This window comes from Artemia franciscana, chromosome 8, assembly GCF_032884065.1.
Source record: "Artemia franciscana chromosome 8, ASM3288406v1, whole genome shotgun sequence".
Lineage (NCBI taxonomy): Eukaryota > Metazoa > Arthropoda > Branchiopoda > Anostraca > Artemiidae > Artemia > Artemia franciscana.
The window spans coordinates 31,210,714-31,232,458 of record NC_088870.1 but is presented as its reverse complement, the minus strand read 5'-3'; the positions used below and the strand labels follow the sequence as shown (position 1 = coordinate 31,232,458).

The 21,745-nt window shown below is 33.4% G+C and overlaps 1 protein-coding gene across 3 annotated transcripts; it reads left to right on the top strand.

Moving 5' to 3' along the window:
- Window positions 1–7,112: 7,112 nt before the first annotated feature.
- On the top strand, window positions 7,113–20,022 carry LOC136030297 (thymidylate synthase-like). 3 transcript variants are annotated; one of them, XR_010618235.1, is made up of 3 exons: window positions 7,113–7,286; window positions 10,230–10,411; window positions 19,895–20,022. XR_010618235.1 is itself a non-coding variant. In XM_065709170.1 (3 exons), the coding sequence occupies exons 1-3, from the start codon at window positions 7,329–7,331 to the stop codon at window positions 20,012–20,014; spliced, it is 318 nt and encodes a 105-aa protein (XP_065565242.1). In that variant the 5' UTR covers window positions 7,113–7,328; the 3' UTR covers window positions 20,015–20,022. The 3 variants fall into 3 exon arrangements, 1 of the variants encoding a protein (XP_065565242.1); XR_010618236.1 differs by lacking the exon at window positions 19,895–20,022 and adding an exon at window positions 11,727–13,757; XM_065709170.1 differs by having other exon boundaries at window positions 7,113–7,344.
- Window positions 20,023–21,745: the final 1,723 nt, after the last annotated feature.

The following is a 21,745-nucleotide window of genomic DNA, read 5'->3' as shown; positions in this document are numbered from 1 at the left end:
ATTTCTTTAATGGATTACGGCGTGTTACGTTCTGTTTGTATGGTCTTCAACCTGATTCATATATGCGTAGGGTGACAATTTGTTGATTATAAGGTATGTTCATACATGAATGGAGACTTGCCCATTGGCGACTATCCCTTATATCCTGACGAATCTTGAATTTCATCCTAACAACTCTAGAGGAATCAATCTTGCCATAATGAGTAGAAAAGCTTTTTGGTTTTGCCCTTGTCAAGCAGTCAAAAATCTAGAATCAGTATTGAACATGTATAACTACTCTTTTGGAAAGGTTAGATTAGCTTTTCATTAGTATTTGAATAAAATCAGACTCGAAAGAAAATAAGATTGGGCTTGAAATCAAACATAAAATAAATACAAGGCGATTAGATTATAGTATGGGTTGCACTGTTTAGATTGTAGTGGGCAGATACTTTTCAAGCACAATTAGACTGGAAAGGAAGATAAGACTAGCCTTGAAAGAAAATATGTATTATTATAAGTGAACAAAAATATTTGGAGGAGAGGGATGCAATTAGGAAGGGAAAGCATTAGTTAGCAGCTTCAGGTTTTCTCATTATTGGGAGAGGGTCACTGGAACTTGATATGCCCATACTTACTATCAGGGACATTTCCTTCCTCTTCAGTAGCAGTAAAGCGCTATTTATTAGCTTCTGCTAAAGAGTGAGGGCTAAGAGGCCTAAATTCAAGTTGATAGTGGACTTGATATTACCAATTCTTACTCTGAGAGAAGGGGGTACCCCTATTTTAGGATGCAGACCCAATGTTCTTTTTAACTATTCTCCTGATATCAGTAAACTTACAAAGCTAGTATTAGTTAATCCATCTAAAAGGACCTTCTTTTCACTCATAGAAAACTCCGGCAATAAGTACAAAAGAAAAGAAAATGACTAAGTAGCTTTTCAGATGTGATATATTTAGAAGCACCACGGGGAGAAGAAGGGTAATTTCTACGTCAAAAATAAGAAAAATTAGAGCAATAACAAAAATTCGAATGGAAAAGGGGGTACGAGAAGAATTTAGGGGGTCAAACCCGCATTCGAAGGGGGAACTTTTGTCACGATCGACAGAGACTTTTATTAACTAATCCCCTAAAACCAGCATAATAAAAACAAGAATAAGAATACTGAAACTAAACTAAAAGAATCATCTTTCCCTACCAGGATCCCTTGAATGGAAGTCAAGTATAATACTTATGCTAGAAAGATATTATTCTCCTCACCAGTGGATAGAGAGATAAAAATTCACACAGCCTGAACAAAGTGCCAATATCAAGCCGCAGCCTCAAACCCGAAGTGATGTTGAGGAGAAAAGTAACACTTAGCCTGACCTAGTGCACAAATTATAAGAAATACAGTACCAATGAGTATATGTCTAAAGTATATATATTTATATATATAGTTTCAGCTAAAAGAATTGAGTCTTTCGATTTTGCGACAATGTATACTAATTTATCACTTAATGTAGTGTTTGATAATTTAAAAACTGTTATCAAGAAATCTTTCCTCTTATCTAGTAAAAGGTTCTTAAAAATAGACATTTATAATAAAAAAGCTATATGGACAAATTGCTTTAATACTACAGTTAACTTGAGACGTTACAGCTTGGATATGATTTTTGAGTTATTGGAATTTGTTTTATACAATACTTATATAAGATTTGGGGGTGATTTGTACAAGCAAATTGTGGGAATCCCCATGGGGGGGGGGAATGCCAGTCCATTTATAGCTGACTTTTTTTAAGTCAACTAGAATATAAATATATGATAGATAAGAATAATCCAATTAATTTAAAACATGCTTTGTCAAATAATAAAAGATATTTAGATGATATTTTGGTCTTAAATTGTAAGGATTTCATTGATATTTCTAAAAATATATATCCATCAGAGCTTATTCTTGAGCCTAGTCATGGCGCTGGTCATGAAAATCATTTCTTAGATTTAAATATTAATATTTGTGATAATAATAAATTAAGTTTTAAAATGTATAATAAAACGGATGATTTTGATTTTGAAGTGATTAGTTTCCCATTCTCTGAAAGTAATATACACTCAAATATCACATATTCAGCGTTTTTCTCACAGTTACTTCGTTATGCAAGGATTTGTAGTAATTATATTGATTTTAAAAATAGATTAAAATCTTAAGCCAAAAATTGATATCAAGAGGTTTTTCTGCAAATAAATTAACTTTGCAATTTAAAAAAATTAGTTTTCATTATAACGAACTTTTAAATAAATATCAAAAGAATTATCTAGAAATACTTAAAGAAATTTTCAACTAATTTCGGAGGTTCGAGAAATGTTGTCGCAGCGCCATTTATTTTGAATTGTGTTTCTAATTGAGCGGATTTTCTTAAAAATTAGCCACATGGTAAAGATGAATTCTATAATTGTTTAGTTCATTCAGGTTTTTTGCAATGTGTTAATATTTGTGATTTGGTAAAATTTATAATATTTAGTTTACCTATTGTTGCTAAAGGGAGGGATATATTAACAGGATAAGCTTGTTTTGGTTTTACTTGGTGTTTTTTACATTGCTGTTTTTTTTTTCTTTCATAGGCATATATTTTGGGGGTGATACCTGAGGCGGGGATGCCATGGATATTCTGTGGTAGCCACAACACTGTGCTGGGTAGAGAATTTAGAGTGGCGAAACCTTATATAGGCCAGTGTATTCTCCTGATGAGCCCTTATGTTGGGTGTTGCCTCTGAATTATTTGTCTATATTATTTTTTCTATTGTTTGGTAAATGACGACTTATACTTATTGACGACATGACTGCCTGTCCATGACGACATGATGATTGTGTGTGGCTATGCTGTTTGACCTATGTGATTGTATGGATGAGTAGGGTTAAGGCCTCATTCAAGTGCTGGTCTATATTAATCACTAATTTAGGAAAACAGTCTTCCTTTTCTCCTTCTGTCTCTCTTTTTTGTGTGTGTGTGTGTTGGTGCTGTTGCATTGGTGATTTCTCTTTTCATGATATATATATATATATATATATATATATATATATATATATATATATATATATATATATATATATATATATATATATATATATATATATATATATATATATATATATATATATATATATATATATGTAGCAAACTCAAAATGAACCAAACTAGAATTAATTAATGTACCTTAATAAAAGAATCCAAATTTTAAGAAAGAAAATATGATAAATAAACGGATTTTGTCTCTTCCAATTTAAAGGTTGAAATTAGCCTCTAAAAAATCAACTACCAGACGTTTAAAGATGTAAAAAGATTGAAGCCCTGTGCCATAGCCGAAAGTGGGTTCCATACCCTTGAAAATGCCACCAGAGGGCTAGAATCATGCAGAACAGGAGCCGCGGCTGGGACTAATATGGTGTCAGAGTAATGTAGCATAATAGGAGATTGGAAGAAAATTGGAAGTGTCCCATGCAACTGTGCAAAAGTAGAAGAAGCTTATGTGAGGACATGAACTGAAGGGGGGGTTCAGAGGGTTTTCACAGCAGATCGATTTACAAACTTTACCACTAGTTTGGCATTCTTATGAAGAATCACTATACTCTGTACATTCGATTGGAAAGTATACATCCATATGGTAGGGCAATAAAAAGTATATAATTGGATTAAGATGAAGAAAAGATCCAGGGAATGTGGACTTCAGCTTATGTAAGATGTCCACATTCCAGGCAATCTTAACTTTTAATCCATTAGTGTGGAATTTGTGTGAAAAACTCATCAAAAAGGATTCTAAGGAGGCAAATATAACCACTTTCAGATCTAAGAAGATTACTATGTGATATATGTATCACACGAAAAACCGGAAAAACTGTAGAAATGTTAGAAAGAAGCTTAAATTTGGAAACACTAAGAGGCAAATAGCTATGAAGCTATGAAGTAACTCTCAGATAAAGCATAAAGATTACTCTCCAGTGAAGCTTGATCAAACGCTACCGTAGATAACGGACTGTCATCAGCAAATTCAACTAAGCTGTCATCAGGATCTGACTGGAGGTCGGGTTCACCAGCACAAGTAGGGTAACACAAACGGCTACAAAATTTTGGATCGTACATTCTTACTGCAGAATAAAGACTATTAATGTAAATAAAGACAGTGTTTGGTCCGGGATAGATCCTTTTGGGACTCCAAATTCAACTTCGAAGTCATTTAGAGGGCTCTTTGCCAATAAAAATCTTCTTATTGAAAAGCTATGTATGGAACCAAGAGTGAGTGGCTCCTCGCACTCCAATGTGGCCGAATTTTCCTAGAAGAATGTAATGTGTTAAGGTGTTGAATGCCTTCTTTTCATCCAAAAATAGAGCAGCTGGGATTAATCCAACATCTAAGATTGAATGAATGAAACTAAGAAGCAAAGGGCACGCATGCTCAGTTGATGGATTTGTTTTTCATGAAGACAGCTTTTGAGTCTTGATAGCATGGTCTTTTCCAAAATATTGCTTAAAAATTTGTAGGATAGAGATTGGTCTGTAATTTATAGGGTTGCATCTGGAAACCCCTTTAAAAAGAACTACTACCCCTGCACTTTTTAGTGATTCTTGGAAAATACATAGATCAAAACAAGCTAAGGGTTCAAGAATTCAGGTAGAATGAACTTAATTACCTTATTAGGAATATCATCAAAGCCTGATAAGGAAGTAACTTGCAGGGAAGGTTAAAATTTAGTACTTTGTTATGGTCACTAGTGTCATTGATTTTAGATAAGCAGGGCTCAAATAAGATTTGTAAGCCAGATATGAAGGTCCTAGAGAAATAGCTGCTGTAGTGGAAGTGAATAACTAGAACCATCCAGAAAAGTATCAAACAGACCAGCAACATGTAACTGCAAATGACTTACTTTGGTTTACTTGACTTAAAGCTCTTGCTCGGCAGCGTCACCAGCGTAGAGGGAACCAGATGTCAATGCCGTTAGTTGTTTCCAGAGTGGCCTCTTTTGAGCGAGGGTAGGAGCTTCGTTGGGTCGATGTACCGTGTAGTGAGTCGATCGCAGGTGATATCTGCCTATCTCGTACGCAGTCTACCTCTGGGCTTAAATTTTAAGCTTATCAAAAAAGGGGATTAAACCTTAAGTATTTAACTGTATTACCGACAGTCCACATTGTGTCGAGGACAATCAAAATCTGTGACTTGCTTACGATTTAAATGAGAAAAATAGGTCATATTTATCGCTTCTTTCCTTTCTCCAATTGGATATTCAATAACCCTTCAACGATTAAGTAGTTTCTTTCTAGAGCACATTATCGGTTCAGCGAAAAAGGGGTATCATCTGTGCCAACATAACTAATTATGGAACATAACTTCGATAGACTCCTCCCAAATGATCACAATTTCGATGGTTGCAACTTAATAACTGATACTGTACTGAAATTCGTTTGTCGTGTTTTTCTCGCTAAACCTTACAACTGAAGGGTTTAGTATTAAAGTAAGCCAAGTTTAGCGTAGCAGGCTTAAGAAGCTAAATGATTGAATAAAATTAACTAAATGACTAAAAATACAAATTTAATAGCTTTCTTTCACTTATAGCTTTATAAGATTAACGAGCATTCAGAGAAGTCAATCCATGAAAAGGAAGTGGCGGGGGGGGGGTAGTGGGATAAATATGTGTTCCAATATATAAAGATGGGTAACTTTGTTGATTTGTCGACTTTTTTTCAATTACAATGAAAAAAGGATATTATTCAGTGAAAATGCAGAAAAGTTATTTTCAAAATCTAGGGGGGGGGGTCTAGGGATCAGTGCCCCTCCATCTGGCGTTCCTATGAACATTTGCAAGATCATTTAGCAATAAAAATATGAGATGAACTTTTCTTAAATATTGGTAACAGAACACAAAAACATAGATAAGTGAATTTTTTTCTGAATCTGTAAAAGCAATTCTTGTGCTCTGAAACTAATTGGGTTTTCAAAATTATTGCATTAACCTGTATGTTCCCTCTGCAAGTTATCGGTGTTTTTTTTTTGTTTTTTTCTTACAGTTCTATAGTATTAGTATTTTAGTGAAAGGCAACAATTCTTCTCTCTTTGATAACTGCTTTTAACACCTAGTAAACTACATTTTTGAATTTTGTTCTGTATTTCTTTAGACTAAAAAAACCATTGAAAAGCATCAGAAACATCTAAAGTAGAATGATTTTTTCTTATTTTTTAAGCAAGTTTAGATCCCTCTCTAAGAAGAAGTCAAAGTGATATCATAATTCTAATTCAGTGGATTGATCTGAAACTGATATCCAAGAATAGAAGTATCTTGCCCTTTTTATGCAAGTTAAAGCTGGAGAATTGTCGCAAAATCCAGCATTTTCACAGAACATAAAACTTGAGTGAACCAATATTTGGTTGATGCGTAAATCTCAATTAGGCTCATCAATGCAAAACTGAGTTGCAGTTTGGTCTCAGTTACGTTGGGTTTTAGATACCACAGCATAAGTATTTACACGAGCAGTAGTGAAAAGTTTCTTCGAAAATGACACACATCATAGCGCGCTGACTGGGAAGTTCCAAGTACGTCAGAGCAATAGTTTTCCATAAGCTCATCGTAATGCGCTAAGTATTTGTTATTGCGCGTGCGCAAAGAGACGGAGTCAGGAAGAACGGTCTATATTGATGTGTTTCAAAAATCTTTACTGGAGAGCATATGACTTTTTGTTACTGCTCGTATACATACTTATGCTGTGTTAGGTAGTTATAAAATAGCAAACAATAGGACATGTTTACTCTAATACAAAACCACTCAGTTATTTACAAAGTTCTTTTTCAACTGCATAAATAGGTTGTCTTTCTTTTACCAGCTATTGGATTACAAAAGTTTTATCTGAATTTAAATTTCCGAATCAACACCTAACTAGCTACTAACTTAATCTGTGGTTTTATTGTATATTGGATAAATAAAACAAATAATCGTGTTCATTACGAAATTGGGTAAATGTACAATTTTAATATTAAACCAGAAATTTATTATTGACCTTTTAACTTTCTTTTATTCCAACCCATATGTAAACTACGTAAACAATAATGAAGTAAACTTTTTGACTTCCTTTTCTGTTTCTTTTTTATTCATATATTCTAGCTGTTATACCATTGCTCACTATCAAAAGAGTGTTCTGGAGAGGTGTGCTTGAAGACCTTCTTTGGTTTGTTAGAGGTTCCACAAATGCAAAGGAGCTACAAGAGAAAGACATTTGCATTTGGGATGGACATACCTCACAAGAATATCTGGATTCGCTTGGATTCACTGATAGGGAAGAAGGTTAGTTGGAACTGAAATTATTCTTCTGCATTTTCGTGGCTGATGGCAAAGAACAGAGGTAATCGGTGGTTTTACTTTTATGATTTTAATTGGCCCTGGGAGTAAAAGAAAACTAGTGCCATAAGCAATATTGCAGGGTCTCTGCAATATTGCAGAATTTTTAGCTCAAGCTAAAAATAAAACACAATTTGCAGAATTTTTAGCTCAAGCTAAAAATAAAACACAAGTTTAAAATACTACCACAAGAAAAAGCATAGCAATCCTCAATTGAATGAAAAGGTATATGCACCAAATTTTACACAATAGGGGCCTTTTCCCTATGATTGGTTCAAAGAATCCCCTCCCCAAAAGAATTGACTGATTGAGACTCAAATATGTAATCCTATAACATTTTACCTTGTCTTCTTTCTACTTGAAAGTTATCTTATACCTTGCCTAAGGATTGAACTTGTGCGCACCTTATAGACAGTATTGATCTATTAGAACACTTTGAATGACTTTTTCGTATTTATGCAAAAAAAGCTGAAATTTTAAAGGGATATGAAATGCCTGCTAGTGAATAGGGATTATTACCAGCCCCCACCTTTGGATCTTGAAAAATATATCCTTCAATTTTAAAGAAGAAAATTGTTGAACTTTTCGAAGGTTGAAACCCCCCTCTAAACAGCTCTGCACCAAATTTTTGACGAAGCACGTAAGAGCATGGTCGCAAACTTCACTTTATATCCCAAGTCGAGATTTCCGAGTTGCACCGACTAATTCTGTATGTGCTTTGAGGAATTGTCTCTTTTCTTTCTCACTTTCTTTAATCTTATTCCGCCTCCATCACTTGTTGATATTTTGGTATTGTATATTTTAAATTTACAATGATATCATTAAAGACATTGCTTACACTTAACTTTAAGTTCATAGGCCAAAATGATTTGAAGGAACTATTCTTCCTTAGCACAAGAAAAAACTTACTATAAAAAAACAAAGATAATGGCTCGACTGCTCTGAGGCATCCTTCTGTAAGGAGACATCTTTCCAGCAGCTGTAATGCCCACTATTCAAATTTGATGTTCAATAATAAAGATATTCAAATAAAGAGGTTCAAATAAAGATATTAAAATAAAGGCGTTCAGACAAAGATGTTCAAATGAAGAGGTTCAAAAAAGAGGTTCAAATAAGGATGTTCAAATAAAGATGTTCAAATAAAGATGTTCAAACACAGAGGTTCAAATAAGAATGTTCAAATAAAGATGTTCAAATAAAGAGGCTTAAATAAAGAGGTTCAAATAACGAGGTTCAAATAAATAGGCTCAAATAAAGAGGTTCAAACATTTTTACGACTTCTTGTTTTATGAGGCTTCCACACATGAATGTTTTTCCACATCTTAACTAGCTCTCCTCATCTGTTTGTTTTTTATGTTTTTCACGAGAGAGGTGTGCTCTGTTCACCTAAACCAGGGCCTGTTTTTAATTGATACCTAGACAGTCTCGGACGAAATGTGACGTTCGATATAGTCCACTATGACCTTTTGGTGTAACAAGCTTTTTTGAGACTATTGAGAAGAATGAAGCCAAATTTTTATTTGAGAACCGACTGAATGTTCAGCTGATTTGGGAAGTCATATGCATATGAATAATTAATTGTTTGCTGGCTGTGTTTGAGAGACTCTTCACGAATTTCTTTTTAGAACCTTTTAGACGTTTGTGTTGAGGTTATTTAGTAATAAAAAGTGCTTTTGAAAAAAAAACAACACCCAGACACACGCATAAAAAGCTGTCCCATATGTGCTGCTAGCACGGTTATATAAACCTAGTCTTGTTGAGGAGTGTATACCCTTGTGCATGTCTTTGACATCAAGTATAGAAGAATATGTTGCAGGATTATCTTCTTTTTATTTAGACAACATTAATGAGAAACATTAGCCAGTTTTAGCAGAATTGAATTAGAAAGTATTGACTTATGATGGAATTGGACTGAATCTTGAGATTGGATGTTGTGTTTACGCACATGATATTGGTCAAAATTAATTACCCAATGATTGATTTTTTTTTAATAAATGTCAATCTTTAACAGGAGATGGTGATGATTTACAGTAGGCCTAAAATAATGTTTTTATTTATATCTTCCAATGAAAGGGCTCCATAATATGCTTCGTTGTTGACAATGGTGGATGCATTTATTTATAAATATCCAGCATATGATTCGAAGCTCAAAATTGAAAGAGATGACGTTGTAGTTGTAACGGCAAACATATAAAATTTTGCAATTGTTCCAACTTTTGTAAGTCAATTTGTATAAGTACGAATATGTCCTTGAACATTTATTGATGAGTTTGTGCTCACCTTAAATTGCTCTTTTTCAGTGCCAGTTTCGGTTCTAGTCCTAGTTTAACTCTAGCCCTATGCTGTTATAGTCGTAACTATTTTTCTGTCCTAGTTTGGATTAGGAAAACTAACAATATGAAAATAAATCTTTAATTCACTTAAATATGGCTTTTTACTCATTGATTTATATTTCAAAGTTCAGGCTGATAAGTTGGGTTATGCATAGATTTATAGTGCTTATTTTGTGATAGAACTGTCCTTCATATCTTGAAAAAATAAAAAAAAAGAAACAAGGAAATTTTGTACTATGTATTAAATAATTAAAGCTAAAACTTTTCTCTGGTTGATTATCCGTTTTTATTAGGGAGAAATTCTCAGTTTTTTTCAAAGATTTTTAAATTAGCGTATATTCGTATTAACTTATACGTATTATTAACCTTTACATATAACGTCTACTATTAACGTATTTTAAATACGTAAAAATTTCAAAAATTTTTTTTTTTTGATTCTCTAAAAGTAATTTTCTTGCTTCGCAGCAATTATTGGTGTGTCTTAGCTTTGTGCGTTGTTTCAATTGTGGTAGGGTTAAGCCTCTTTCAACATTTTGTAATAGAAGTTGTTTTTTAGGAGATCTTGGGCCTGGTTATGGTTTCCAATGGCGGCATTTCGGGGCAGAATACAAAACAATGCGCAACGACTATTCAGGTCAAGGTGTAGATCAACTAGCAAAAATTATCAATACGCTAAAAACTGATCCAGATGATAGAAGAATCATCCTTACAGCTTGGAATACTCAAGCTATACCCAGGGTAAACACAAAACTCTTAATTTCCTTGGCTTTACTCTTACTTTACTTGGCTTTGCCTCTAGGTTTAAATTTTAGCTTAATCTTGTCTCATTTATATTTTCGTAATTTTTTAAGCTTTATTTCTAACCTGTCCCTTATTTAGTGATACAGTTATAGGAAGTATTGGATGTTTGATGTAGTTTGTTATATGGATTTGTGTGATATTTGCCTGTGAATGTTATAGTTTAGATTGCATACACGACGCAGCTGCCCTTTGGTCTTCGGTTGAGCTCAACAGTAAATTAGCTAGTCTTAAAACCTTGAGGCGATGACAAGCAGTAGACTACTGTTACATAAATTCGGGATATTGCGCTTTCACTGTTCTTTTTCTTTTTTGCTTTAAAACTGAAACATGCATGCAGTGCCATCTTTTTGTAAGAATTACCATCTTTTGAAATAATTAAGGGAATAGTACTGAAAATGCTTGCCATTTTTTCCAAACTGTAGCTCTTTAGCGAATACACATTGAATCTATCCCTTTTATATATTAAAAGCATCATAAAAGTGTCCGTCCGTCCTTATTTTTGTTATTATCTACTATTCCTAGTATCCTTTGAGCTTTCAGTCGTATGTCATTTACCAGCCTGTTTGGATGTTTATGGAAACCAAAATTGAAGTATTCCAAGAATTTTTTGTTCTATCCATTTCTGAAATATTTTATTTTTAAGACGAATGTGCTGCCTCTTGCCAATTTCAAATCTTTGATAATTTTCTTGTCAATGATGAACTCAAATACAGTGCAAGCTAAATTTCCATGGCCATCAGAAGGGGTCAATATAGCACGATTGGATATACATAAAGGAAAAAAAAAGGTTAAAATCATATTAAAATGAATTAAAGACTCATTAAAGGAACCATTTTGGTACGCTTTTTTTCATACTTTCGTTGAAAATGGCCCTTTTTGTATTTTCATCGAAAAATGGTCAAAATGATCTTCTTCAAAAATGAAATGGACTTTATCCAAAAATGGAAAAAGAGTCATGACTTGTTAATAATTTAAATGCTGAATTGATGTTACTGGAAAAAAAGAAATTAAAAGTGTTGCTAGCTAGGGAGCCAATAGCACTTGACATAATTTAAAGGCCTATTTACAAGATATTTTTTAGCAGTAGCAAGATTCAGCTAGACCTAATTTCTGAAATCAGTTGAATCCAAATTCATTGATAATAAGGACTTACTTACCTCCAATATCTATGTCTAGTCAAAATCAAACGTCAGTTGATCCGAACTTGGTTGACGCTGAACAACCAGAATATTCCTCTATTTTTTTTTATTAGCTTATATCTTCGAAATCAAAATAAGCAGTTCTGCACGGAATCTCGGAATACAGTTTAAGTTCCAAGGACAACGAAAACAATATCAGAATGTTTGAATTGGTGAAGTGGTAACGTATAAAACCATGCATGTCTTAAACGATTAGGAAAACCAGGGAATCCAATTTTTAGTGAAAAATATCTCCATACGTGTTTTAAGTTGTAGTAGGCTCCAAACTAAAACAGTAATGATACTATATGTGCCAATAAAAGCATAGTATCTTACTAATATATTCCCCATTATAAAATGAGACCCAGTCCCAAAAACTAGAAGACACAGTAGTCTCTTTGGTGTATGTAAAGAATGATTTAAAGGGAATTGTGATTATTGAGAAACAACATGTGCCTGAAATAACTCCAAAACCTTCTTATCTGCTTTTTCTTGAGACTCCTCTTAATTGGGCTTTTCTTTTAGAGCAGAAGAAGAACTGGATGGAGTTTTTTAACAGAAGAAAACATTTATATTATTAAAAACTTTATTTTTATTTTCATTTTATTTTATTTTAGAAAACTTTTATTTTTCTAACAGAAGAAAACGTTACATTTTTTATAAATGTAAAATTAATAGAAGACTTCCTGAAAACACTTTAGTACTGTGCAAACATTATTTAATACGTTAAAAAGGTCACTACGTCTCGCGTGTTGTGTCGTATTATATTAGTGTTATGTGCTGCAAAATTGCCGCTTTTTACACAACGAGAGGTTAATCTCTCATTTCTAAATTTCTACTAAAAATTTAAACTTTCCCCGTAAACTTTTTCAAATGTTCTAATGTCCAGTTGAGATCGATCTTAAATTAACATTATGTTTCCATAATACTGATCGAATCATTTGTATTTAAGCATGACTGATGACAAATTGTTTGTAAGAGAGTTTGTTATTAGTTGTAAGAGAGTCAATAGAATATTAGACCTAATAGAATATTATAATAGACTAATAGACCTAATTCAATAGAATATTTGATTTTACATTTCAAGCTATTCTGTTTTCTCCTCTGAATGCCGGCTAAAGTGGGGGTCTGTGGGCTGGGCATTAAGAATCTGTACGGTCAATAACCCTTATTCACAATTATTTAACCCTTATCTCCTTACCACGAACGATCAACAAATTCTATATATGTATCAAATGTTGGGTACCACTTTAAACTTTTTGAAATGAAGTCTTATACAAAAAGGTGCTTGCTTGTTGCTTCTACCCTGAAAGAAAAACAATTTAAAAAGTAAAAAAAAATTAACATTGTGGAACAGTGTGACAATTTTGTGGCAAGAAAGTTTTTCTCAAACCTTTTCCTCCTGAAAAAGGTTGCAGAAAACTTCCTGCCATCGTGCCAACTTCAAAAAAAGAAGTGTCACTGCTTGAACTTCTGTTGCCATAATCTCTGGTAATTATGTTGGTAAATTTTGTGCCAATAAATCCATAGGTTTAAATAAAAAAGGACATCCATTCTGTAAAACTAGTGTCAAATCTTAACAACATTATTATTGACTTTTTAATTTCAGATAGAAAAAACGGCCTAGCTGGCCAATTCTCCATCCAATCTGAAACCAAACATTCTCGACTAACTATAAGAATTAAGTTTTGCTTTTACATACCAGAATTTTTTATTTGGTAATTGAGAAAGTTCCTTCCTGTTAGGTTCAGGTTTGTTAGTCATTGTTCCATCGGAATGATTCCTCTTATAAATATAATGGCCAGTTTTTTTGTGTGTGAACTCAAGTCAAAGTCAAAAGGAATTTTATTGCAGAGTTTTTGTCCTATTTTTATGGACATGGCCAAGTTGCATCTGAACCGTTCAAACAATGAAAAAGATGGGTTCTTATTGAGTTGAGCTCCCTTCATTCAATATTTTCCAACAAGTTTAAAAACAGACGGTCTTCATAACACAAAACCAACATTTATCAAACATTTTTTAATAAACCGTGAACTTATAAACACAACTAACCGTCTTTTAATAAACAGAACTTATAGGGACGAACTTATTAGAAACGTATATGAAATGGGCGCTACAATCGAAGACAAATCATCAAGCCATCTAGTATTTGATGATTATTTTTGCTTTATTTTAGCAATTGTTAAATATATTTTAGCAATTGCTTTATTAAAGTTTCACTTTATTTTAGCAATTGCTAAAAATAGCGTAACAATTGCTACGCTATTTACTTTCATTGGGGAAACTCAATCATTTTATTTAAAGGTTTTGCTTCTAAGTCACGGTTTTATAAACTAGTGCTTGTTAATTTGCGATTTGCACCTTTTTTTTAATTTACTCCTCAGTAATATTTATTTCGCAATTTCATGTGAATTTGCAAGGATTCTTACACTCTGATGCAAACTTGTTTGTCTATGCAAGGAATCGTCGTGTAACTGAGATACTTATATATATATATATATATATATATATATATATATATATATATATATATATATATATATGCTCCAGCAGGACTTTATCAAGGATTTTTCTGGGAGGGGGCAGCTGTACCAAAAGAATTTCTGTTCGAGAAGCAGTTACCAAAAAAATTTTGTCTGGGGGCTGTAAGTTTTTTAGGATAAGGATAGAGATCCTCCAGAGCCATTTAGGGTGTATTGGACGTTGATGATTATCGACAGTTCAATTATCGACCATGTGACAGCTGGTATTGAACCCTGCAGGTTTGCCAAGCAGATATCGAACCACTGCGTTACCATAGAACAAGGAATTTTTTACTTGGATCTTAAAAAACCAAATTACGAGTGAGAGAAATATTTCGTGGTGGGGGACTCTCTTCCGTTAAACCTAAATATAGTATGAAATACTATTTCATACTATATTTGTCATACCCAAATCTCAAAATATATTTATCATACCAAATACTATTTCATACCCAAATCTCTAAAAATATTAGAGATTTAGGAGTATACAACTGTCTTTGTACTTATTTCTTCGAAATGCTGTATTTTCTGAAAAACATGGGTTTACATCGCAGTCTTATGGGTTAACAAAAACAGCAAAGCTGTTTCCTGATTAATACCTACTTCAGCTAAAGATTAACATTTTTGTGACAGTTGATCTAAATCTCTTCAAACGCCAATAATTAATAATTGAGTCCCTTGGAAGTTAATTAGACTAAGTCTACTTTTCTTCGTTTTTTATGTTTTACTGTAAAAAATCTAAATTGACTATTCGCTTTCGACAATCCCAGAAATGTCTCCTAAACATAAGCAATGACAGAAAAAACTTTTTTTGCCATTGAATATGGTGTTTTTATAAACCGACTATTTAAATTCATATTGAAAAGTACTTCAGATCATTCTCCGTATTAAAGTATGCCGCAAAATCTATGGAATTTTTTTCCTATCATATGGCTAATGTATCGAAATCAGAACAAGTTTTTTTTTTGCTGTTGCTTGTTATAGGAACTTCACTAGATTGGCTCAACACAAAAACCCTTTTTTTTCCTGTAGCCCTTCCAAAAGATTGCACGGCATAGTCTTAAGATGCTCGTGCTTTTAACTGATGCACGCTCTTAATATGAATGTTTTTTATTTACTTTTTTTTATTAATTAATCTGATTAAAGGGTGATTAACTTTCCAGAGTTTAAAGGGCTCTCTATTCCGAACCTTTCTTTCCATTTTCACTTTTTTGGTGAAAATTTATGTGGAATAGACGAAAATGTGCATTATCGGTTATGCAAAATTTTTATTTAGAAACTTCTGTTCCATTTGCAAATTCTGGACAAGTTGGTTAGGGATTTTGTTGAAGGTTCAGTCAAATTAAGCCTTGGCACAACTCCTTACCAAAAACTGAAACGGAAAATCAATTTGAAGAAAATGTTGGAAATAAACTACAGTCTCAATAATTGCTGTGTTTCAGCCAAAAATCCCTAATCCCAATTTTCAATATAGATTATAAAGATACGCTTTTTGTACCGTTTTGATGGTTAAACAGTTTAATGTGCACGCTAGTTTAATCACTCGAAATTTGAGTATAAAAATAAGGAAAAATTAAGTTTCCCCTTGTGTTGAGCTATGGTGAAACGGAAGCATTTGTTACTTTTCAAATTTTAACTTTTTTCTTAAATTATGTAAACCAAATATTAATTTTTTGCTACTGTTATTGTTTACTGTTTTTTGTTTTTTTTTTAATACATCAAATGCAATTCTCAGAAATGTATATTGTATTCCAACCAAACATTGCTCGGCTAAACATTGCTGCTGCACTCGCACAATCTGTTCCTCTTAGAAATCTCTCAATAAATTTATAAGCCAAATACAACAATGGAAAACGGCTCTTTCGGTAGCCTTCAAGTGTAGACGGCAGTTTCAAACCCACCTCTTTAAACTACTCCAGAATCTAAGCCTAGACAAGTACAAAGAAACCAATCGTAGAGGCTTTGAAAAGTTAGGTAAGCACCGTTTTGAAGGATTGTTTTGAATGACAAATTTCTTTTTGGAAATATGAAGGGATATTTCTAGAGGCCGGAACATGCATATTGAAAACACAATGATTACCGTTGGAAGTATTGGAGCTATTACCAGCATTTTAATTGCTATCCTTTATCGGATTTTTGTTTATTATTGTATTTGGAAAATCGTTCCCCGATTTTCCGTAAGATTTTAGATTCAATTAGATGTAATTGTTTCTTTTGTATTTGTCTCTAAACTTGTATAAACTTGCTTTGAATAGACCATTGTAGCAAGCGAACACAAAGTTATTAAAGTGAAGGTTTGTGACATCAAGTACTCACATGGCAATAGAGAAAACCCATGGGCATGATTTTCCTTATAGAAGGGAGAAGACTCGAATTTTGCTCTGGAGGAAGTTGGAGCAAGTCAGGAATTAAATCTGTTTTTACGTTCAATTTCGAACAAATTCTTCAATAATGCCTCGTATTTCAGCTTTAGTGGGATTTTGGACTCCTGTCCACTTGGCTACATTTGTGATGACACATCTAAAAAATTAAAGTAATTTTTGTTGTATATTTTGAGCCCGGTGTTTGTCCAGAGTTTATGAGAATACACATTATAAGATTGTTTCCTGGCAAGACTTGTATGCCGAAACAATGGATTTCGGGGATATCCAGTTTTAGGTTAAAAGCGCTAGAAGGTGATATAGTCGTTATTTAATAGTCATCCCCCCATTGCACTTCCTGGCTGAAGGGCCTTAAGACGGAGATCAACACCGCCGGTTTGGACCTCAAGGGTCTAGTGTCACATCCTTTACCTTCTTTACCTTCTTTTTTTATTTAATGGTCTGTGATGTTCTTAATTTGTTGTGGCGATTTATTTTCCGTAATATCTCGAATAAAACATTGTAACTAAAGTAAAACAAATTTTCGTATGGTAATAAAGAATACCTATTACAAAAATTGACCTGTGAATGATTTTGCCAATAGGAGGGGGTGCTATGATAAAAGGTGATGCTGTTCTTATTCAACAACAGACTATCTCTTTAAATTTTTATGATGATCTAAATTTTTTGACACAAGATGATAATCCCTGTAAAAAGCAAACGAATGCAGCTAAATATATCTATATTGGACAGTTTGCCTTACGACCGGATATCTGAGAGGTTTCCCGCCAGATGGGTATAAATACATTTTCATTGAAGGAATTGAGCGAAATCTTTGATACGATGCTTCATGGGTATTTCAGATACTGCAGGTGCTTTATTTCCTTACTCTTTGCAATAACTTCAGTTATAGTAATTCAAAAAGGTTATACGTTACACTGAATGTAATATTATAGACTTAGTAGTCAAGAAGCGTCGTTAATCTGATACAATATTAAATAAAAAACAAGTTTTTTTAACTGAAAGTAAGGAGCGACATTAAAACTTAAAACGAATAGAAATTACTCCGTATATGAAAGGGGCTTTCCTCTTCGACACCCCGCTCTTTAAGCTAAAGTTTTTTATTGGAGAAATGATCAAAGTGCCAAAATATTCATTGACGAACTGGTTCATGGAACATATTCAGTAATGTAGTTTTTTGCGACACTCTAGGACCACTTGATCGATACGATGACCCCTGAGGAAAAAAAAAACAAACAAAACAAACAAATAAACACGCACCCGTGATTTGTCCTCTGGCAAAAAATATGAAATACCACATTTTTGTAGATTGGACCTTAAAATTTTTTCTTTAGGGTTCATGTATACGCTGAATGCGATGGTGTGATTTTCGTTAAAATCCTATGACTTTTAGGGAGTGTTTTCCCCTATTTCCCAAAATAAGGCAACATTTCTCAGGCTTGTAACTTTTGATGACAAAGACTAAATTTGATGAAACTTATATATTTAAAATAAGCATAAAAATCTAATTCTTTTGATGTATCTTTTAGCATCAAAATTCCGTTTTTTAGAGTTTCGTTTACTATTGAGCCGGGTCGCTCCTTACTACAGTTCGTTACCACGAACTGTTTGACAATACAATGTAATATTATGTTTACAAGAGATATTTACAAGATATTTTACAATATTTACAATAATTAGATATTTACAAGAGGGTGGAAATCTCAAAAAAAAAATCGGTTTTCGACTGTTATCAAGAAGATGTCGTTCATAAAAGAAAGTTGCTTTTTATTTTGGCATCTTAGATGCCGTAATGAAATTTTGACAATATAAACTACAATATCTTTCCGTTTTTTTTAAAGGGAGAATTTCCGTATATGAGGGGACTTCCCCCTCCTCAATACCCCACTAGTTTTTCTTTTTTTTTTTAAATAATTTCACTTCCTCTTCTCTTGGTGACAAAATAATCTTTTTCACTTAAAATTCCAACCTTCAATGTCACTTATACTAATTTGAACCTTCTTTAATTTTGTTTTAATTTTATTTTTATTTTGGGTAGCCAAAGATAATTGGTGAAAACGAAATATACTACTATAAATTATCAAAATCACGAAAACACAGCTCCCGGTTTTGCACGGTGCGCTTCCGCCATAGAGAACTCCTTTCACCGTGGAAATATTTTAAAAATACGTACACAAATGTTTTTCTTGAAACCTTGTGTCAGTCAACCACAAATCATCCTCCATCCTTCCAATCTTCCTCAAGACCTTTATCAAACCTAAGTGGATTAGAATGCTGTGCCCTTACAATATCTTTAGACACTCCATTCTAATCCTCCTTTGAAAAACCCACAAATAAACTGCTAAACTCTTTTTAATACCCTTTTGGCTACTCAAAATTCATACTTTATCCACGAAATTATAACTTAAATTCTTTCATCATAATACTAACTTCATTTCCTCAAATTTATACAAGATAAATTAATAATCTATGAATTTGTAAACTAATATAAATCCATTCTCCCAATCTTCCTCAAAACCCTTTGTCAAACCTAAGTGGAGTAGAATGTTGTGGCCTTACAATATCTTTAGACACTCCATTCTAATCCTCCTTCAAACAAGGGTCAAGAATTGATATGGCACTTGTGACGAGGTCGGAAGAGCCAAGAGCCAAGAAGCTCTTCCCACCAAGTTTCATTATGATCTCTCCACTCTAAGCGTTTTCCAAGATTTCAGGTTTCCCTTCTAACTCCCCCCAGTGTCACTTGATCCGGTTGGGATTTAAAAAAGAGCTCTGAGACACGATATCCTTCTAAATATCAAATTTCATTAAGATCTGATCACCCTTTAGTAAGTTAAAAATACCTCATTTTTTCTAATTTTTCCGAATTAACCGTCCTCTACTCCCCCCCCCCCCAGATAGTCGAATTGGGGAAATGATTATTTCTAATTTAATCAGGTTTTTTCCCTGATACGCCTGCCAAATTTCATAGTCTTAGCTTATCTAAAAGTGCCCAAACTAGCAAAACCGTGACCGACAGACCGACAGAAATTGCGATCGCTATATGTCACTTGGTAAATGTAAGGGCCATAAAATACCACAAATAAACTTTAAATTCTTTTTAATACCCTTTTGGCTACTCAAAATTCATACCTGATCTATCGGATAAAAACTGAGAAAGCCATTTAGCCAAAAAAAAATTAATATATAAATTTTGTTTTAATTATTCATGTGCGGTGAGCCAAAACCAAAGCATGCATTAATTCAAATACGTTCAGCCTGGGCCTCAGCTTGATAATATTATTCTTTTTCAGGACGAAAAGTGTATCGAGGGAAAATAAATTTCTAATTTTATTCCAGGTTCCCGAAAATTATTTTGGCGGGATTGATGATGTGTTGACCGATTTCTTTGGAGAAGAAGTAGCCAACACTCCTCCTATCGATATCCCTTCCGAAAGTGTAATTATTCAAGACTCATAATGAGAGAGAGAGAGAGAGAGAGAGAGAGAGAGAGAGAGAGAGAGAGAGAGAGAGAGAGAGAGAGAGAGAGAGAGAGAGATTATTAATTATGAATTAATATGAATTATTAATTCATAATAAAGAATTATGAACAATGTCACTTGTACTAATTTGAACCTTCTTTAATTTTGTTTTAATTTTTTTTTTATTTTGGGTAGCCAAAGATAATTGGTGAAAACGAAATATACTACTATAAATTATCAAAATCACGAAAATACAGCTCCCGGTTTTGCACGGTGCGCTTCCGCCATAGAGAACCCTTTTCACCGTGGAAATATTTAAAAAATACATACACAAATGTTTTTCTTGAAACCTTGTGTCTGTCAACCACAAATCATCCTCTTCATCTTCCAATCTTCCTCAAGACCTTTATCAAACCTAAGTGGATTAGAATGCTGTGCCCTTACAATATCTTTAGACACTCCATTCTAATCCTCCTTTGAAAAACCCACAAATAAACTGCTAAACTCTTTTTAATACCCTTTTGGCTACTCAAAATTCATACTTTATCCACGAAATTATAATTTAAATTCTTTCATACTAACTTCATTTCCTCAAATTTATACAAGATAAATTAATAATCTATGAATTTGTAAATTAATATAAATCCATTCTCCCAATCTTCCTCAAAACCCTTTGTCAAACCTAAGTGGAGTAGAATGTTGTGGCCTTACAATATCTTTAGATACTCCATTCTAATCCTCCTTCAAACAAGGGTCAAGAATTGATATGGCACTTGTGACGAGGTCGGAAGAGCCAAGAGCCAAGAAGCTCTTCCCACCAAGTTTCATTACGATCTCTCCACTCTAAGCGTTTTCCAAGATTTCAGGTTTCCCCTCTAACTCCCCCCCCCAGTGTCACTTGATCCGGTTGGGATTTAAAAAAGAGCTCTGAGACACGATATCCTTTTAAATATCAAATTTCATTAAGATCTGATCACCCTTTAGTAAGTTAAAAATACCTCATTTTTTCTAATTTTTCCGAATTAACCGTCCTCTACTCCCCCCCCCAGATAGTCGAACTGGGGAAACGATTATTTCTAATTTAATAAGGTCTTGTCCCTGATACGCTTGCCAAATTTCATAGTCTTAGCTTATCTGAAAGTGCCCAAACTAGCAAAACCGTGACCGACAGACCGACAGAAATTGCGATCGCTATATGTCACTTGGTAAAAAGTAAGTGCCATAAAATCCCACAAATAAAGTTTAAAGTCTTTTTAATACCCTTTTGGCTACTCAAAATTCATACCTTATCTACCGGATAAAAACTGAGAAAGCCATTTAGCCAAAAAAATTTAATATATAAATTTTGTTTTAATTATTCATGTGCGGTGAGCCAAAACCAAAGCACGCATTAATTCAAATACGTTAAGCCTGGGCCTCAGCTTGATAATATTATTCTTTTTCAGGACGAAAAGTGTATCGAGGGAAAATAAATTTCTAATTTTATTCCAGGTTCCCGAAAATTATTTTGGCGGGATTGATGATGTGTTGACCGATTTCTTTGGAGAAGAAGTAGCCAACACTCCTCCTATCGATATCCCCTCCGAAAGTGTAATTATTCAAGACTCATAATGAGAGAGAGAGAGAGAGAGAGAGAGAGAGAGAGAGAGAGAGAGAGAGAGAGGGAGAGAGAGAGAGAGAGAAGTTTATTAATATTCACAAATCAGAAAGCCAAAATTCAAATGCCAAA

Excerpts from the sequence above, each read along its gene's own strand:
- LOC136030297 (XM_065709170.1), top strand. Across the intron at positions 10,412-19,894 it reads ATACTCAAGCTATACCCAGG|GTTCCCGAAAATTATTTTGG; the intron begins GTAAACACAAAA and ends ATTTTATTCCAG.